General features: G+C 45.3%; 1 protein-coding gene across 9 annotated transcripts in view; it reads right to left on the bottom strand.

Annotated features, from left to right (window-relative positions):
• TNRC6B (trinucleotide repeat containing adaptor 6B) overlaps nucleotides 1–20,117 on the bottom strand; it is a 1,322,553-nt gene that overhangs the window by 101,729 nt on the left and 1,200,707 nt on the right. For all 9 annotated transcript variants that reach the window (XM_069231280.1, XM_069231283.1, XM_069231279.1 and 6 more), the window contains one exon: nucleotides 4,295–4,434. In XM_069231280.1, the coding sequence (XP_069087381.1) occupies nucleotides 4,295–4,434 (140 nt within the window). The remainder of the gene's footprint in view (nucleotides 1–4,294; nucleotides 4,435–20,117) is intronic.

The raw sequence follows: 20,117 nt of genomic DNA on the forward strand, positions 1-20,117 counted from the left end.
GGGTTGCGCAGATGTCACCTCGTGGCTTTCGATGTCCGACTGCACGTTGAATCAAAGTCTAAATAGAGAAGGTGTCTTTCGGTTGTTCAGATTCCTGCTCGCCGTGTTCCTCCCCAAAAATGACTGGGGTGTCATCTGGAGTCTTGTGCACCATTTCCAGTCGTAGTGCCCTTTGGTCCCCAAGTGTCTTCTTTAGACCGGAAAGATCTACAGGCGTCACAGGTAGTTTCCTGGTGATGATTGGATAGGCACAGGTTACACGCCAGATGTTGCTCAGAGTGTGGAAATTCAGCGCGGTACCGAGGACAAAATCGAAACGGCATTTGTTCTATCAGAGTAGCATAGTGGTCGGTGCCATGTGGTGAGGCAGGCCAAAGACACCCCGGAGGGAGCACAGTTGGTGCACAGACCGACGATTTGAGTCAAGCGCTTAGATAGGAATGCGCGATCGTAACAATAACGAAGAAAATAAGAAGGAAAGAAAGATTTCGAACCAGAATGAAAGATGGAGCGAAGACACATAGGTCGAAACCAGACAGCAGAAAGAAAACATTTAGCAAAGGAGTCAATGGCCATGCGCACTATCACCGAGAGGAGTCACCACTCCAACCTGTGACTCAAAACGCTTCTTTGAAGAAAAACAACTTGCACCACTCCGGATCCAACACTAGATGGCAGTAGTACGCAAGAGCATGAGTATCTACAGCCACCCATGCCATTGATTACAATGGTAATAAAATCATGTTTTTATAATTTTATTTTTCACTCTTTCTGCAGCAGTGTGTGTGTCTTGGGGGTGGGGAGGGATGATACTCTTCTGCTCCTATGGAGAAACCGCCAGTGGTATAGTCCAAGATACTGAGCAACGGAATAATTGCTTGCAGTGTAGCAAAGCTTCAACTTATGTATGGATGCAGCAGGCAGAGTATTGAAATTACAAGGATTTGGCCTTTGAAATTGTTTTGCAATCTTGGGTAATTTCTTTGCCTCTCTTTCTAAATGCCTTTGGAAGGTGCATGATGAGCTCTTCATCTCCTTTTACTGATTTCTATCATATCTGGAGAGTGGGATGACTGAGCAGGCAAAGTGCCACCTACCAGCTCCCACTGCTATCTGCGGCATCAATTTTCTTGTTCACCTTATTGGGTAGAGGGGCATCCTCAGTGGCCTGAGTGAACACCTTGTTACATGCTGTGTGCATGACAAGGGAGTCAGGTGTAACATTCACAAATGTAGGTAGAATCTTTCAGGGCAGCGTTGAATAATTTTTTCAACCTGGTGTTTGGTGATGTGTTTTTCACTAGGTTCTGGAAATTTTCGGCCTAACAATTCAAAATGCTCTTAAGCATAAGAAAACATTAGACAAACTGCCCAGCTTCTGGGGGAGTGGTGATAAGGAAATCCTCTTCCTCTACATGGACTTTTAACCTGATGGTCTGCTGCTCACTGGATGAATGCATGATATACAATTGTATTGTCTGGCAGGGAGGGTTTCACAGGTTGTCCATGTCATTGGTAGGAACAGAGCCATCATATGGGTTATTTTTGGAATTCAAGATGGTACTGGGCCAAGTCTGTATCAAGAGACTGAGCTTGGGATGGTAAAGGTGCAAGTGACCAAGCTGATAGCCAATCTTTGTCTGGAATGGGAGAAGTCATGAGTTCCTCTGAAATTACCTCTTCAAAGGTAAGGCAAAACTGTTTATGGCACTGGGGTTGTGGAGGAAATCATGCTAGGATGTGAAGGTAGACTGGAACCTTCTATACCAGACATTAGGCTGATTGCCTAGTTCTTTTAAAAAACAAAGAAAAGGGGGGGATGGGTGTGGTCACCTGGGTCAAACCTGGTGCAGGTCTCAAGGACGTCTTCAAAGTCAATATCAGTTCTGAGACAAACTCCTGAACTTTATAACGGAGAAGAAAATACCTCAAATTTATTTTTCCCCCCGGTTCTCACAGTTAAATAAATCATGGTATTTTCTCTGTGTCACATCTCTATCTTGTGCACCATGTACGGTGTGTTTTACTCACCGGGCTCACGTAATTCCTTCCCCTGTAGCTCCTTTCCATCCTGAGTACTCCATGGCTGCAGCTCCCAAAAACCCTGAACCACTGACCCTTCTGTTCTGTTGCTATGCAAGTTTAGTCTAGTTTGCACCTTTAGATATCATGTGCCTATTTAGGATGGTCACATTTCCACTATGAACCACTGAATTGTACTATCATGCATTTGGGGTTCCATTGTACTGGTTATTGTTGTCAATTACCGTTGCACCTGCTAGGCATCATATTGTTTGTATGTAACACAAGATTTTCCCCAGGGTTCATTTGAAGGTTCCACGCTTCCACATGGGACATGTACCTCTCTGGAACACTCTTTGCTTTCTGTCTAAATACCCCCTTTAAACCTGCATTGGGGCTTCACCTTGTATCTGTCCTGCTTAAGCAACATCTCTGCACACATCTCCTAAGCCGCCTGGATCTTCCAGCATTCCTTTCCAGTGCAGACTTCATACCTGGACTTTCAGCGCTCCAGCCGCGCACAAGCCTTGTCCCTGCACTCATCTTCTGGGTCGTCTGGAACTACCAGCACTCTAGTCTTCCAAGCCTTCCTGATGATTCCATGATCCGGACTTCTACGCTTCCAGTGTTTCCCTTCATGAGCCTCAATTGCACCTCCTCTTGAGCTTCTTGCACCTAGCCACCTGCCCTCTTCAAACTCTTGTAAAAGTACTAGACAAGGCTAAGTACTTCTCTTTCAGATTAGCGCGCACTAATCCTTTAAAGTAGTTGAGCAGGCATGAGTTTCAACATCTCCCCAAGGCTATAGACTCGCCTCTTGCTCCTTCTCCTTGATTTCATTTGTCTCCGGTGCTCCTTGCTTGTCTACCCTCCATACTGCCTTGGCACTTGAACCATTTGGCTCATGAACTAGAGACTTAATCTTGTATTTAACCTACGTACCGAGTGCAACCTCCTTTCTAGTATATCTTGGGAGTGTCCCAGACTCCAACTTGTGTACAGAGTGTAACCCTGTCCCAGACTCCAACCTTTGCACTTAATGTAACCTTGTTTGTAGCATACCTTGGGAGTGTCAGTAAATCCAAACCTATGTATTAAGTGTAACCTACTTTCTAGCATACCTTGGGAGTATCAGTAACTCCCAAACCACGTACAGAGTGTAATCTTTGTTTCTAGCACACATTAGGAGTGTCAGTAACTCCAAACCTATGTACAGAGTTTAATCCTGTTTCTAGCTTACTTTGGGAGTGGCAGAAAACCCAACCTATGTACTGAATGTTATTTTGAAAGTGCCAGTAACTACAATCTATGTCCTGAGTAGCCCCAGGAGTGTCAGAAGCACCAATTTGAATTTCAAGATCTTCCTCAAGTTATTAGAGATTCTTTTTTGAGAATTTGGCTAGTCTGCTATACACTGTGATTTGGAAGAAATCTGTAAGTGTTGGTTGGTAATGAATTGATGTCATTTGTAGAGGCTTGCTAGTGTATTGAGAGTAATTGCCCCTTCTTGTTATTCCCAGAGTATTGCGTCTTTACGAAACCTGAGGTGCTGGCCCATAAACACCCGCCTTTGCAGTCCAAGGAGGACTCAGGAACAACTCATTCCGTATGTAGTTTAGTATCGGTGTCGAGCAGATCCGGTACAGCAACAAGTTTCTTTCCTTAGTTTGTTCCTTACCCATTCCCCGGCTGAAAGCCAGCGGATCTTGATGTACTCTCCCCTGGGTCCTCCTCTTCCTGCAAAGGAATGGAGGTCCAGCATCTGCTCCTGTGTCTCTCTCTGTGGTTGGGACCAGGTGAGTGTATGACACCCCACAGATCCCGCAAAATAATATATGGCCATGTAATGGATGCACCTGTACTCTTGCAGACTACTTGAATTGTTTATTCCTGTTCTGTAATTCTGATATGTATGAATATTGATTGAGAGAGATAAATTAATTTTGTTAAACATCAACTAGACATTCACCTTCGGCACAGTGTTAAATTTAACATCCTCAGTAGCAGCACAGAAAAAACAGTGTTTGCATTTCTGCTCTGGATGTAGATTGGAGATCAGTGTGTAGCCCAAAGTACACAGCTACAAAAAAGAGCTACACTAAACAGCTCAGATGGCAGCTGGTCAGCAGGAGAAAAAGTGAAATTGTATCTAAAATTAATGAAGACAGGGTTATTAAATTAAATAAGGTCTAAAAGAAGATCAAGAGAAGTTAAAAGAAACTGATGAACATGATACTACTGAGGTGTGAACAGTTAAGGAAACAACACTCACATGTGCAGTGCCGTCTGAGCCTTAGCTGCCTCCTGTTTGGTGCTGTATCGTATCAGGGCAGTGCCTTGAGTCAGGTTCAGGTGGAATGTCAGCAGCGGACCATGCTGCATGCAGATCGTCCTGAGCGTTGATCCATCAATCTGGGGAAAAACAACAAGTGTTTAATCAAGAACTCTGCACAGACGGCAATGCACACCTCAAGGAAAACAGATAATTCTGCAGACAAAGAGCTGACAAAAAAAAAAAAAAAAAAAAAAAAACACTAGTTACTCACCTGAAACTCCTACAGATCTAGTGGGTGGGCTAGAAAACTAAGGTTGGAAGGTCTTTCTCTGGCACACAAGGAGAGGACGAGGAAAAAACATTTTTGAGGGAATGTCTATAGAATGGTTTTTAGGCCAGGTCTTGCTGTATGACTTACTCATATGTGTTGTGATACAGATAAATGACCTTATTTGTTTTGCGTTATGGTTCGCAAACATATTCAATGTAAAAACGTTAAGCAAGAAGAGAATTTCTTGCAGTCAAACCTGGACACGTATGCAATAAAAAATGCTGCAAACAAGGGTAGAAGGGGCAGCCAACCCCGCTCATTAAGGCAATTACTGAGACATGTGGCCCCCACAATCATGTATACAATTTAGTTGTGCGGCACTGGTATACGTTACATTTTGCAGCATTAGTGCATAAGAAAATTGGTTACTTACATGTAACCACAGTTCTCCAGTATTGGTATATTTCATAGATTCACATGCTTGAATCATCCCAGTGATCGAGGTGGGAGTCCCACAGTAACCTTAAATATAGATAGCAGTAAGTGCATTACACTAGGCCTCAATGGCCTAAACAGGCACAGTTGTAGCCTGTCCATGTTCTTTTATAAAAAAAAAAAGAATCAAATCTGAACTACAACCAATCAAGCGACAGCACCCTCTAAGATGACTCCCAACAGAGGCTGTTTCCCTCAGATTTTCTGGTACGAGTGAGAAGTACATAGTTTTATAATTAAGGGGGGCCTCTTAGGGGAGGAGGCTGGGTAGCATGTGAATCTATGAAAGATACCAATACTGGAGAACTATAGTTACAGGTAAATAACCAATTTTCTTTTCCAGTATTGGATCTTTTATAGATTCACATGCTTGAATTAGAGTAGCGAACAGTAAGGAATGGTTTCTTACCTGTAACTCCAGTTCTCTCGTAGGGGTATTTCCATGATAGTCATAAGCACTGAATAGTTCTGCGCGCCTGCGGGGACCCCGGAGCACTGGTGTGAAGTATATTCTTAAGTGCAAATACCAACCCTTTGAAAAAAGGTTTGTCAAAAAACACTTAAGAATAACACTGTGCAGCCTATGTGAACAGCTACACAGGCCAAATTGTTAAAAGAAAAAACAGTTATAGTGTAAATTCACGTTTAAACATCTATTTATTTTATAAATATATTAACAAATACATTCTCATATTTTATTTACACCTCTCATGAGAATAAAACAATGCAGGGCAGTGTAGCCCATAGGCTGCCATTATACAGAATGAAAATAGAGCTGTGCCTTTAAGAAAGTAAAGTCTTCCTGTTTCCCATCATGCACAGCAAAAGGCAGTTGCCTCAGTTCTTTTTTGGAGGCTTGTAACCTGACATGAAGAAACAAAACATTTGTTGGAGTACCAACCTCGATAATATTCATGTTCTAGGTCAACTCCACCGGGGAGGAGGGAGGGTTGCTTATGACTATCATGGAAATTCCCCTACGAGAGAACTGGAGTTACAGGTAAGAAACCATTCCTTCTCTCGTAGGGGATTTCCATGTATAGTCATAAGCACTGAATAGAGTAGCAAGCCCATCCCCATAAACGCGGTGGAGTAGACAGAAGAATACTGAGAAAACATGAATCATGCAAATAAATTCTTGAGCAAGGCCTGTCCAACCTGCGCATCTGCCCTAGCGTCTGTGTCAAGGCAGAAATGCTTAGTAAAGGTATGGACCGACTTCCAAGTGGCAGCCTTGCATATTTCTGCCAAAGGGACATTTCTCATCAAGGCTGCAGTAGCTGCCTTCCCTCTAGTAGAGTGGGCTTTTGGCCTACCCCCAAGGGATTTGTTTGCTAACTGATAACATAACATTATACATGAAACAATCCACCTGGATAAAGATTGTTTAGACGTGCCCAACCCTGTACTAACTGGGCCATAGTTAATAAAAAGCTGTTGTGATTTCCGTAAGCTTTTTGTCCTGTCCAAGTAAAATTTCAAGACTCTCTTTACATCCAGAGAGTGCAGAGTTCTCTCAGCAGGAGTAGTTGGATTTTGAAAGAAAGTCGGTAATGAAATTGTTTGGTTCACATGGAAGTCGGAGACTACCTTAGGTAAAAATTTTGGATGAGTTCTCATTACCACTTTCGCAGAATGAAAAACCGTGTAGGGTTCTTGAGCGCAAAGGGCCTGGATTTCGCTGACCCTACGCGCTGAAGTGATTGCCACTAGAAAAGCAGTTTTCCATGTGAGATGCTGAAGTGATGCCTTATGTATTGGCTCGAATGGAGGTAGCATCAGACGCGATAGGACAACATTCAGTTCCCATGGAGGAGATGGTCTTCTAATGGGAGGAAAAACCTTTTTTAAACCCTCCAGGAAGTCCTTAATAACTGGGATTCGAAAAAAGGAAGTTTGTGAGGGGCTCTTTCTGTATGCTGTTAGAGCCGCCAAATGTACCTTTATTGATGACAATTGTAAGCCCGATTTTGCCAAACTTAACAAGTATGGCAGAATAGACTCCTCTCCGCAAGATATCGGGTCAATGTTGTTGTCTAAGCACCACACGCAGAATCTCTTCCACTTGCTTGCATAAGTGGATCGTGTGGAAGGGCGCTTTGCTTCTTTCAGGATTTCCATACAATCCTGAGGTAAGTTAAAGTGTCCATATTGCACTAGCTCAGGAGCCATGCTGCCAAACTCAACGATGAGAGGTTGGGATGGGACATCTGCCCTCTGAACTTCGTGAGCAGGTCCGGACGATAAGGGAGCCTGATGTGTGGTTTGAGTGACCGGTGAAGGTGGTCTGGGAACCACCTTTGGCGTGGCCATTTCGGAGCAATCAGGATCATTTTGGACTGAGTATTGGATAACTTCTGGAGGACCGCCGGAATCAGGGGAAGCGGCGGAAAGGCGGAAAGAAATGCTCCTGACCAGCTTATCCACAGGGCATTCCCCAGTGTCGCTGGATGGTAATATCTGGAGGCGAAGTTTTGGCATTTTTTGTTTTCTGGGGTTGCGAATAGATCTATAGAGGGGGGTACCCCATAGTGCGAAAATGGAATGAACGATGTCGTGTAGAACCCACTCGTGGTTCTCGTCCATTACGCGGCTGAGAGAATCCGCTTGAACATTCTGGATGCCCGGCAGGTGAGTTGCTACTAGCGACATGTTCCTGGCTAGAAGCCAATGCCAGATTGTCTGAGCCTCTCTGGATAAAATCCTGGACCTGGTGCCTCCTTGTTTGTTTACGTAGTACATAGTGGCCACGTTGTCCGTCTGGAGAAGGAGAGTTTCCGCTCTCAGAGAGGGAAGGAAAGCTTTGAGCGCAAGGTGGACTGCGCGAAGCTCCAGCAGGTTGATATGATAGAGACTCTCTTTCTGTGACCACTTGCCTTGGACTCGAAGATGTTCCATGTGCGCTCCCCATCTGAGCAGTGACGCATCTGTTACGATGGTTTGAGCTGGAGGCCGATGTTGGAACGGAATCCCCACCAAGAGATTGTCGGGTAGACACCACCACTTGAGGGACTGTAGGGCGTGGGGAGAAAGGAGGACTTTGCTCTCCCATTCGTTCATTAGTTGACTCCATTGATCCTCCAGGTTTTCCTGTAATGGTCTCATATGGAGGCGAGCATTGGGAACGAGATGGATACAAGACGCCATTGAGCCCAGTAGAGAAGCTATTACTCTTGCAGTGGTCTGTGGAGTCTCTTGCAGTTGTTTGCACTTTTGGAGAATCGATAATCGTCGTTCCTCCGAAGGAAACACCTTTCCTAGATTGGTATCTATAATGGCCCCTAAGTAATGCAACCTCTGAACAGGTGTTGCTGTGGATTTCAGGAGATTTACTTGAAGACCTAGCTTCTGCAACAGCTGTAGAGTCCATTTGAAATGTTGTTGTGCCTCTAGATAACTGGAGGCCTTTATGAGCCAATCGTCTATATAGGGGTAGACAAATATTCGATGTTTCCTCAAGTGGGCGGCTACCACCGCCATGCATTTGGAAAAAGTCCTCGGTGCTGATTTGAGGCCGAAGGGCAGAACCGCAAATTGGTAATGACGTTTTCCGACGGTGAACCTAAGGAATTTTCGATGTTTCTTGGTCACCGGAATATGAAAGTAAGCGTCGCAAAGGTCTATTGCACAGAGCCAGTCGCCCTGACGAAGATGTGGGTAAATTTGGTGCAAGGATAGCATCCTGAATTTCTCTTTGCGAATCCACTTGTTTGCTGTCCTTAGATCTAAAATGGGACGAAACTCTTGCTTGTCTTTTTTGGGCACAAGGAAATACCTCGAATAAATCCCCTTCCCTTGTTGGCTGATCGGGACGGGTTCTATGGCTCTTTTTTGTAATAGAATGGTGACTTCTAACTGAAGAGCTTCGAGGTGTCGGCTGGTTGTTTTGGGTGGAACAGATGGTGGAGGACTGGTGAATCTGAGAACGTAACCATGTCTCACAATATTCAATACCCAGGCGTCTGTTGTGATGCGTAGCCACTTGTCCAGATGATTTGAGATACTTCCCCCTACCGGAGTGGATAACGGAGGAGGGGGAAGCGAAGATTCAGGGCTTCGACGCGGGAGCCTGTCGAGTTGCCCGAGTTTGAGGTGTTGAACGACCCCTTGTCAACCTTCGTTGTGTGGAGAAACCCCTATGATGCTGCTGCTGTTGCTGGGGACGTGAAGACATCCAATGTGGAGTCTGATACCTGTGGGTGAACAGCCTTCGTTGATATGAGCGGAATACCTTTTGCTGTTCTTTCGGTCGTTCCATGCCTACTGCTTTCAGGGTATCCAGCTCAGACTTCATTCTGGCCATCTCGTCATCGGCATGAGAGCCGAACAAAGTGGAGCCTGAGAAAGGCAAATTTTGTATTCTCTGCTGTGCTTCAGGTTTAAGCGATGTAAGTCGCAGCCATGCATGTCTCCTGAGCGCTATTCCGTGAGCATAGTTATGTTCGGATAGTATCGAAGAATCCGCCGCAGCACTTTTAACTTGGTTAGAAACCATAGCTCCCTCGCCCACGACCTCCAGGAAATCTTCCCTTTTGTCCTTAGGAAGATGCTCCGCAAACTGCAGTACAGAGTCCCAGAGGGCTCGATCATATCTCCCTAATAGAGCAGTGGCACTGGCTGCTTTCATGGTGATGGATGCAGTAGAGCATACGCTTCTTCCTGCAGCATCGATCTTTCTGCTCTCTTTATCTGGAGGTGAAGAGGAAGACGGTGACGTAGAATGCAATTTCTTTGCTGCCACTATAACCACCGAGTCCGGTACTGGGTCCGACCTCAAGAATAGAGGATATTGTTCTGGTGGACGGTATTTTTTAATAAGTCTAGAAGGAGCAGACTTTGTTGCAGCCGGTGTAAGAAAAATGTCCATTGCCGGTTCAATAAGACCCGGAACCAGTGGAAGCAAAGGTCTTGAAGATGTCCTGTGATGCAAGGTCTCGAAGATTACTGACGTCGATGGAGCCGGCACCGCCAGCGGGATATTCAGTTTGGTTGCCCCTCGCACCAAGACCTCCTGGAATGTATTCACATCATCTATGGGGGACACTCTCGGGGACGGTGAGTCCGATAGGGTTGGAGAGTAGTCCCGTGTAGACGAAGAAGAATGTCTATGATGTGAATGCTGAGATCTCTGTCGTGATTCATGACGATGGTGCCGAGAGGAAGAAGAACGTCTAGAAGAATGTCCAGAACGCCTTACAGATCGCGTTGGAGTCCTCGGAACAGACTCTGAAGGCGGAGCCGGAAGAGGAGCCGTAGGTGTTACCGGTGTCTGCGGCAAAGGCGACTGCCGAGGCGAGAGCTGTGGAGACGCTGGAAGCAGGATAAGTGAGGCCGAGGATTCCGATGTTGTATAAACCCTTCTAGGCCTCTTTGATTGTCTCGACGTCGACACACTCCTCGACGTTGAAGAGCGGTGACGGCGACCTCTGGACGTCAATTCCTCTCGCCGTGGAGAACCTCTCGACGACGACCCTCGACGTCGTTGTGGTGACGGCGATCGTCTCCGACGGCGAGTACTCTCTCTCGACGTCGATCGTCCTCGCCGTGTCGACGGCGAGCCTGACTCGGATCTCCTCGACGTGGAACGTCCTCGCCGTGTCGACGGCGACCCAGATCCTTTCGACGTCGCGTGTCCACGTCGTCTCGACGGCGAAATGGTTGTCGACGGCGAACGATGTCTTTTCCTCGCCGGCGAACCACTCCTCGACGGCGAACATGTTGGCGCCATTGCCAGTTTCGACGTCGACGCCCTCGACGTCGTCGGAGACCTGTGCCGTTTTTCAGCAGGTCTGGTAGGAGTTATAGAGGAAACAGATTGAGCCCTGGTAGAAGCCTGACCTTCTCCTCGCTCTGTGGTGGAATGGCCACTTTTTCTTCTGTCCTCTCTCGCCTGAAGTCGGATTTTCTCCCTATCACGAAGAGTTCTTCTGGAGAAGGTTTTACAGATGTCACACGACTCTGGTTTGTGGCTGGATGGAAGACAAATTATGCAGACCCTATGTGGATCTGTTTTAGCCTTTTTTCTGCCACAAGAAGGACATTTGTCAAAAAGTGAAGGCATTTCTAAACTAGAAAAACCTCAAAATTCTGTCAGAATTTAACAGAAACTAGTAGGAAATGATCACTCAATGTTAAAAACATCGAGTGAAATTGAAATTCAAAAAGATTTTAAATGAATTTCTGTCACAAAAAACTTTGTGAGGTAGAGCTCAATGCTTCAGGTTCCTGTCAGAAGGAGCCGGAAAAAAGAACTGAGGCAACTGCCTTTTGCTGTGCATGATGGGAAACAGGAAGACTTTACTTTCTTAAAGGCACAGCTCTATTTTCATTCTGTATAATGGCAGCCTATGGGCTACACTGCCCTGCATTGTTTTATTCTCATGAGGTGTAAATAAAATATGAGAATGTATTTGTTAATATATGTATAAAATAAATAGATGTTTAAATGTGAATTTACACTATAACTGTTTTTTATTTTAACAATTTGGCCTGTGTAGCTGTTCACATAGGCTGCACAGTGTTATTCTTAAGTGTTTTTTGACAAACCTTTTTTCAAAGGGTTGGTATTTGCACTTAAGAATATACTTCACACCAGTGCTCCGGGGTCCCCGCAGGCGCGCAGAACTATTCAGTGCTTATGACTATACATGGAAATCCCCTAAGAGAGAATATTGTATAATCTAGCCATAACATCTATAATATGAATTATGTTACCTTCAGCTAATATTAGAAAGCAATATACAGATGCCTTGAAAAGAACAGGAATAACAAAATAATAATATTATGATAATAATAATAACGATAAGATTAGGCAAGTACTGATCACATACTTTGAAGTGAAAGGTGGGATAACCAGGGAGGCTCACCTTAATGGAATAGATGTCTCAGCACTGCCTGCCCAACGCCCATATCTGTTTTGTTAATCTCATCGAGGCAGTAGTGCTTTGTAAATGTATGCTGACTGGACCGTGTTGCTGCCCTGCAAATGTGTTCCAGGGGTACTCCTGCAAAGAGAGCTGCTGATGTAGCTATTGCTCTAGTAGAGTACACTTTAACCTTACTGTGCGGCGGCTTCCCTGCATGGGTATGACAAAATTGTATAGTTAATCTGATCTACCTGACAATGGTCTGCTTAGCGATAGCAGAGCCTCTTCTCGTATCGCCATATGCTACGAATAGCTGGTCCGATTTTCGAATGCTGTGTGTTTTTGAAGATAAAACTTTGAACATATCCTTACATCTAGCGAATGCAGCACTTTCTCTGCAACCATTTGTGGGTTAGGAAAAAAATGTTCTTAAAACCACTGGCTCATTAAGATGGAAGTTCGATGGTACCTTTGGTATATATTTAGGGTTTGTTCGAAGTATAATACTATTTGGAGCGAAATGAAGGAAGGGTTCCTTGACGGTGAAGGCTTGTATGCCACTCACTCTCTTTGCTGATGTGAGAGCTAGTAAAAGCGATGTCTTCCAAGAGATTAATTTTAACTCTGATCTATGGATTGGCTCAGAAGGAGGCTTCATGAGTTGTCCTAGCACTATGTTTAATAACCATAATGGTGGAGGTTTATGCACCAGTGGAAATAATCTAAAAAGTCTCCTGATGAACTGCTTTACAATGTTGGCAGAATATAACGAGGAGGTCTGTTGAGAGCGTTGGAATCTCGAAATTGCTGCCACATGCTCCCTTATTGAGGAATAAGTCAGTCCAGAGTTTGCTGAATGTAATAAATAAGGAAGTATTTGTTCCGGAAGTGACGTCATAGGATGGATTCTTTCCGTAACACACCACAAGCAGAAACGCTTCCATTTAAGTTTATAGGTCTTATTGGTGGTGTCCACCCTGGCCTTGGCTAATATTTCTCTACACTCTGATGAAATGTTTAAGGTGGAGTATTCATTGAATTCAGGAGCCAGGTTGATAAGTGTAGAGATGAAGAATTCAAATGCCTGACCTGCCCCTGGTGCATGGTCAGTAGGGCTGATGTCTGAGTAGAACATGAGGTTGTTCTGTGAGCCAAATCTGTCTGGGCAACCTGGGTGCAACTAGGACGACACTGCATCCCTCTGCTTTCATTTTGCGGATCACCCTGGGGATGAGTAGAATTGGTGGAAAAGAGAAGGCATAGATTCCTGACCATCTCATCAAAAAAGCATTTCCCCACGAGCCGTTTGGGGATGCCAGCTTGCGTAATATGGGGATTTTTTGTTCTCGTATGTGGCAAAAAGATCCGGACTCTGCTTGCCCCACTTCCGGAAAAGCTGGTTAGGAACCTGTTGGTCGAGTTCACACTCTTGATACGAGATGATTATCCTGTTCAGAGTCTGCCAGGAGGCTGGCTTGTCCTGGCAGGTGTTCCGCTTTCAGAGAAATTCGATTCGTTATGGCCCATTTCCATATTTTTTTAGCTTGACGTGAAAGCTCCGAGGACTTTGTGCAGCCATGTTTGTTCAGGTAAAACATACTTGTGGTATTGTTCGTTCGGATTAGAATTTTTGAGTTTTGGACTTTTGGTAAGAAATCCTTTAGTGCTAGATCAATTGCTTTCAGCTCCAGTTGGTTTATGTGAAGTTGTTTGTCCTTTTGCGTCCAGTTGCCACTTATTTGCAGATCCTGAAGGTGGGCGCCCCAACTTTCGAGCAACGCATCTGTCGTTATTATGTAGCTAGGCAGCTGATGCAGAAATGAAAGGCTGTTGGATAAGTTTGACTGTTTTTCCAACCAAGACATGGCCGTTTTTATTTGCAATGTGATCTGAATTTGATTGTCAAAAGAGCGGTTCACTTGGAACCACTGAGTGTCTAGAGGTTGCATATGCATTCGGCAATTCAGGATCAGTGGAATACATTCCCATGAATGATTTGTAATTCAGAATTAAAATGTATTTTTTTGTTGAAAGCTTTTTAGCCATTTTGGAAATCTTTTGTTGTCTCTCTTGAGATGGAAATGCCTTATTTTGGACAGTATTCAGTGTAGCTCCTAGAAAGTTCAGCTGCTTTGTGGGATGGAAGTGTGATTTGCGATGGTAAGAACTAGAGTTTTTAACAACTGGAGGCATGTGGATATGTGCTTTACCACTTGATTTCTCGTGGATGCCTTTATAAGCCAGTCGTCCAAGTATGGAAAGATTTGTATCCCTAGTTGACATAGGTGAGCTGCCACTGGAGCCAGCACTTTGGTAAAAATTCTGGGGGGCGATTTTAATCCGAATGGGATGACTCAAAACTGTAGATGCATACCAGCTACCTTGAACCTGAGATATGTGTGATGATTTTGATGTATTGGGATATGGAAATACGCATCTCGGAGGTCTAGAGATGTCATGTAATCTCCTGTGTTTAAGAGACGTAGAATGTCCTGTAGCGTTACCATACGAAACGTTTGTTTTTCAGGAACTTGTTTAAGGTCTGCAGATCCAGTATGGGATGCCAATCACCCAAAGGTTTTTTCACTAGAAAAAAGCAGGAATAGAATCTGCGGCCTCTTGAATGGGGGGGGAGGAAGTTATTCAGGGGCTTCCAGAGGAATTCTACAGTATGCTCTTTGGATACTATATCCAGAACCACTTGTCCGATGTTATCCCTGACCACTGATGGATGTGTTAAGTGATGCGGCCTCCGATCCTTGACACACAAAGGAGGTGGGCAGCTGGTATGAATGTGTGGTCATTGTTTTCTGCAGTCTGATACTGTTGTCTGTATGCTTGGTATCTGCCACGAAAGGAATACATTCCTCTGCCTCTAGCCCCTCGAAAGGGCTGTCTTTTGTACTGCAGTGTACCCAGAGACCTGGCCGTGTCTGCCTTGATAGACTGCAGAGCCTTATCAACATGTTTGCCAAAGAGGCATGCCCCATTGTAGGAAAATGGCTCCCTGTTGCAGTTACCCCCCCCCCCCCACACTTTTTACCTGATATTGATGCTGACTAGACTAAGTGTGCAGGGACCCTGCAAACCAGGCCCCAGCACAAGTGTTCTTTCACTAAAAATGCACCATTGTTTCCACATTTGGCACACCTTTGGCACCCAGATAAGTCCCTTGTAAAAGGTACCAGTGGTACCAAGGGCCCTGTGACCAGGGAAGGTCCCTAAGGACTGCAGCATGTATTGTGCCACCCTAAGGGACCCCTCCCTTAACACATGCACACCTGCCAGTGCAAACTGGTGGTGTGGGTGAGGTAAAAAAGGCAAAGTCGACATGGCATCCCCCTCAGGGTGCATTGCCCACAACCCACTGCCTGTGGCATAGGTAGGTCACCCCTGTAGCAGGCCTTACATCCCTAAGGCAGGGTGCACTATACCACAGGTGAGGGCATAGCTGCATGAGCACTATGCCCCTACAGTGTCTAAGTCCATTCTTAGACATTGTAACTGCAGGGTAGCCATATTAGGTATATGGTCTGGGAGTTTGTCAAAACAAACTCCACAGTTCCATAATGGCTACACTGAATACTGGTAAGTTTGGTATCAAACTTCCCAGAATAACACACCCACACTGATGCCAGTGCTGGATTTATTACAAAATACACACAGAGGGCATCCTAGAGATGCCACCTGTATGTTACCCAATCCTTTAGTGCAGGACTGACTGGTCTGTGCCAGCCTGCCACTGAGACGAGTTTCTGATCCCATGGGTTGAGAGCCTTTGTGCTCTCTGAGGCCAGAAACAAAGCCTGCACTAGGTGGAGGTGCTTCACACCTCCCCCCCTGCAGGAACTGTAACACCTAGCAGTGAGCCTCAAAGGTTCAGGCTTCGTGTTACAATGCCCCAGGGCGCTCCATCTAGTGGAGATGCCGCTGCACAGGAAGGAGGCACAAAGAGGGTGTAGTCACCCTCAAGGACAGGAGCCATTGGCTACTTACCCCCAGACCTAAACACACCCCTAGATTGAGTATTTAGGGGCCACCCTAAACCCAGGAAACCAGATTCCTGCAACCTGAAACAAGAGAAAGGACTGCTGTCCTGAAAGCCCCCCAGAGACGACAACTGACTTGGCCCCAGCCCTACCGGTCTGTCTCCAGACTCAAAGAACCTGCACAGCAATGCATCCAGCGGGACCAGCGACCTCTGAGGACTCCGAGGACTGCCCCGCAACCAAAGGACCGAGAAACTCGTGTGGACAGCAGCTCTGTCCAAAATAGCAACAAAGAAACCACCTTTAAAGGGACTCCAGCCTCACTCCAGAAGCCTGAGTCCCCAACACTCTGTACCCGACGCCCCCGGCTTGTGTCCAGAAGAACCAGCACTACAGAGAGGAACCCCAGGCGACTCACACAACATGGACACCCTGAGACGACCTCCCTGCACCTCCACAGCGACACCTGAAGAGAGAATCCAGAGGCTCCCCTGACCGCTACTGCCCGGTAACAAAGAACCCAACGCCTGGAAGAAGCACTGCACCCGCAGCCCCCAGGCCCGAGAGAAACCAACTATGGGTGCAGGAGTGACCAGCAGGTGGCCCTCATCCTTGCCCAGTTGGTGGCTGGCCCGAGAAGCCCCCCTGTGCCCTGTCTGCATCGCCAGAGTGACCCCCCCCCGGAGTCTCTCCATTGATTCCTATCTGAATCCCAACACCTACTTCACACACTGCACCCGACCACCCCCCTTGTGCCGCGGAGGGTGTATTTTGTGTGCCTGTTTGTGAATCCCCGAGTGCTCTACAAAGACCCCTCTGGTCTGCTCCCCAAGGATGCAGGTACTTACCTGCTAGCAGACTGGAACCGGAACGCCCTTAGTCTCCATAGGTACCTATGCTATTTGGGTCCTACTTTGACCTCTGCACCTGTCTGACCCTGTGTTGCTGGTGCTGGGTGTTTGGGGTTAACTTGAACGCCCAACAGTGGGCTGCCTATGCCCCAGAGACTGAACTTGTAAGTGCTTCTTTATTTACCTGAAAAACTAACCAATACTTACCTCTCCTAGGAACTACTGATTTTTGCACTGTGTCCACTTAAAATAGCTTATTGCCATTTTTGCCAAAACTGTGTACATTACTGTTTTAATTCAAAGTTCCATATTTACCTATTCCAAGTACCTTATAATTTATGTACTTACTTGAATTCTGAATGTTGTGGTTAGAAAATAAATTTTAAAAATAATATTTTTCTATATAAAAACCTACTGGCCTGGAGTTAAGTCTGAGTGTGTTCTCATTTATTGCCTGTGTGTGTACACACACTACCCTCTGATAAGCCTACTGCTCGACCACACTACCACAAAATAGAGCATTAGTATTATCTAATTTTACCACTATCAACATCTGAGGGGAACCCTTGGACTCTGTGCACACTATCTCTAACTTTGAGACAGTATATAAAGATCCAACTTCCTACACCCATCATATGCCATATCCAGTATCTTGCTTTGTACCTCCAGTTTAAAAGAAGTAGATTCTGCCCCCACCAGCTGTCTAAATCCAGTCAACGAGATATAGATGGCACAGTCAATTATTTCAACTGCGATTCGTTCCCCCTCTTGTAACACCTTCTTTTCCTCCAGTTTAGCATCCTCAGGTAAGAGGTCAATGTATGAGGATATATCTAACCACATTTGTCTATCGTATCTACCAAGAATGGCTAACAAATTGGCAGCCTTGACTGTTATAGCTGCAATGCAGGAGAACTTTTTGCCAATGTTATCCAGACGGCGTCCTTCTGTATCTGGCGGAGAGTATACTGGTGCTGAAGGATTCTTTGAGCGGTGTTGTGCCTACTGAGAGACCAGAGAATCCGGCTTCGGTTGCCCAATTAAGCAAGTTGGAGAGTCTTCCGGGGCTTTATATTTTTTCTCCAAACGTGGGATTTGAGAAGGTATTGTAGCATGAGTTTTCATTGCCTTTGGTCCTGCTTGCCATATAAAGTCTACTATAGGCATGGCTCTAACTGCTTTCTTTGATGGCTCTTTAAAGTCATGTAGAAAACAATCTGTCTTCCTAAACAGGATGGACAATTCGAAGCGTTTAGCTGCTCTGTCCATTAAGTTATGGAAAACACCTATATCCTCAGGGAAGAGTCTGCTGGTCCTGCAAGATGTGGTGATGGAGTAGGAATTAGGTATTCGTCCCACTCAGGTGTGGTATCTGTTATTTCTCTTCCTTCCTTTTCTTCGTCTGTGGTCTGACGGTTATCCTGAGGTGGTTGCCCAAAAGGGATGTTTACATCTGGTCTGAGCAGTGTTCCCAGATGGCTAGGGAGAGGGGTCCGCAGTCCTGTTTGTGGGATCAGTGCTGCTGGTACTGAGGGTGGAAACCTTCCATTGTACTCATCCAACATGCTCTGAAGACCTGTCACCAATGACCTTGGCATAGGAATGGCGGTGTCTATCACCATATTCGGGATGCAAGGGATGCGCTTGGTCTCTTGCTGAGTAATAGTTGTCTTGATATTGATCATTATCATCATCATCAAGATCCTGACATTTGACGCTGAGTTGTGACGCACTTTTGGCCACTCCAAACATTCCTTCATCCTGAGAAAAATAGTAATCTAAAAGGTTTTGAGGAGGGTATGGTAATACTTTACTTGGGGAAGTATGCATCGGTAAAATTGTAGAACATTTTTTTCCTCACAGTTCACAATAATGGGAGGAATTTTGATGTTCCAGTGGTGGTTGTCAACGGGTTCACCGCCGATGGATTGCTTGTCACCGATTCTGTCGTCGTGTCCCTCGTCGACATACTCTTTGTCTGCCTGTCCTTTGTCGCCGATTTTCTCATCGACACGTTTAGTCGCGGACTGAATAGCTGTCAATGGTGTCTTTTTATAGATTCTAGCTGTCATAATTGTCGTTGATATAAGTGGCAATGACGTTACGATCATAGGGTACACTGCTGTGGCAAACGTCGATGTGATAGTGGTCGTGATGGAGGAAGTGGTCTGCAACGAGCCTTTCTTGTAAGACTCAGGCTTTAGTTTTGTCATCGGTGATAAGGGCAGTGAAGCACTTTTTGGGGGTGCTTTTTTCACTGATGGTGTTCTGAGTTAACCTTTTTTTAAGCTCTTTGGCCGAGTTTGTGATGATGAGGCATAACTTTCCTTACCTTTCTGTTGGTCTAATTAAAGGTGTTTAGATTTTTTAAATGCCTTCTTAGGAGGCTCTGAAGAAAGTTGTTCTTTACTTTTAGGCCTTTTAGGAGATTGAGAAATCTGTGACAAGGCCTCGCTCTCCTCAGAAGAAGGGCATTCCATAGCTTTTTGTTTCTGAGGCATAATAAAAGTCTTCCTTCTCTGTCTTTCAGGGTTTTATGAGTAAAGGTGCGACAGATATTGCAGTGCTTCACCTTATGGCCTGGATGTAGTCAGTATACACACTTCTTGTGTGGGTCATCAATATGAAGTATTTTTCTCCCACAATTGTCACAAATCCTGAAGAGTCCTTTTTTAATTTGCTGGGACATCTTGTCCAGTTAACTTTTGATATATCTGAGAGAAGCTGTAATGTATAGAAGCTGAACAGAGCTCAGGGAGACTCCCGTCACATGACATGCGGTAGAAAATGAGGGAAACAGCCTCTGTTGGGAGTGTTCTAGAGGGTGGTGTCGCCTGATTGGTTGTAGTTTAGATTTGGTACTTTTATTTATAAAAGAACATGGATAGGCTATAACAGTGCCCGTTTAGGCCGCGTCCTAGTGTAATACACTTACTGCTATGCATATTTAAGGTTACTGTGGGACTCCCACCTCGACGACGGGGATGATTCAAGCATGTGACTCAATGAAAGATTCAATACTGGAGAAGATAATCAATATAAAATGGCATCTAATACCCCAAGTTTAGATTAAGAAGCGTAATGCATTCACCTCTGCCAGCCTTTAGTGGCATCACTTGCATTCCCAGAGGGTACTGGCTGTGACTCCCCTTTACAGAAAAAGAAGTGTCTAGTTCATAAGTTAAATACCTTCGGTAACACCCTTTCTGGTAGAGGCAATCTATCCATAGGCGCCTCACCTTTCGAATATTCCCCGGAAATCAGATGTAGGACGCTGGGCTAGTGTGCGGTGGACACCTATGGTGTTATACCTTATACTGGATCCAAGCAAACCCCTTTTAGTGAGTG

The sequence above is a fragment of the Pleurodeles waltl genome, chromosome 4_2 (genome assembly GCF_031143425.1).
Source record: "Pleurodeles waltl isolate 20211129_DDA chromosome 4_2, aPleWal1.hap1.20221129, whole genome shotgun sequence".
Lineage (NCBI taxonomy): Eukaryota > Metazoa > Chordata > Amphibia > Caudata > Salamandridae > Pleurodeles > Pleurodeles waltl.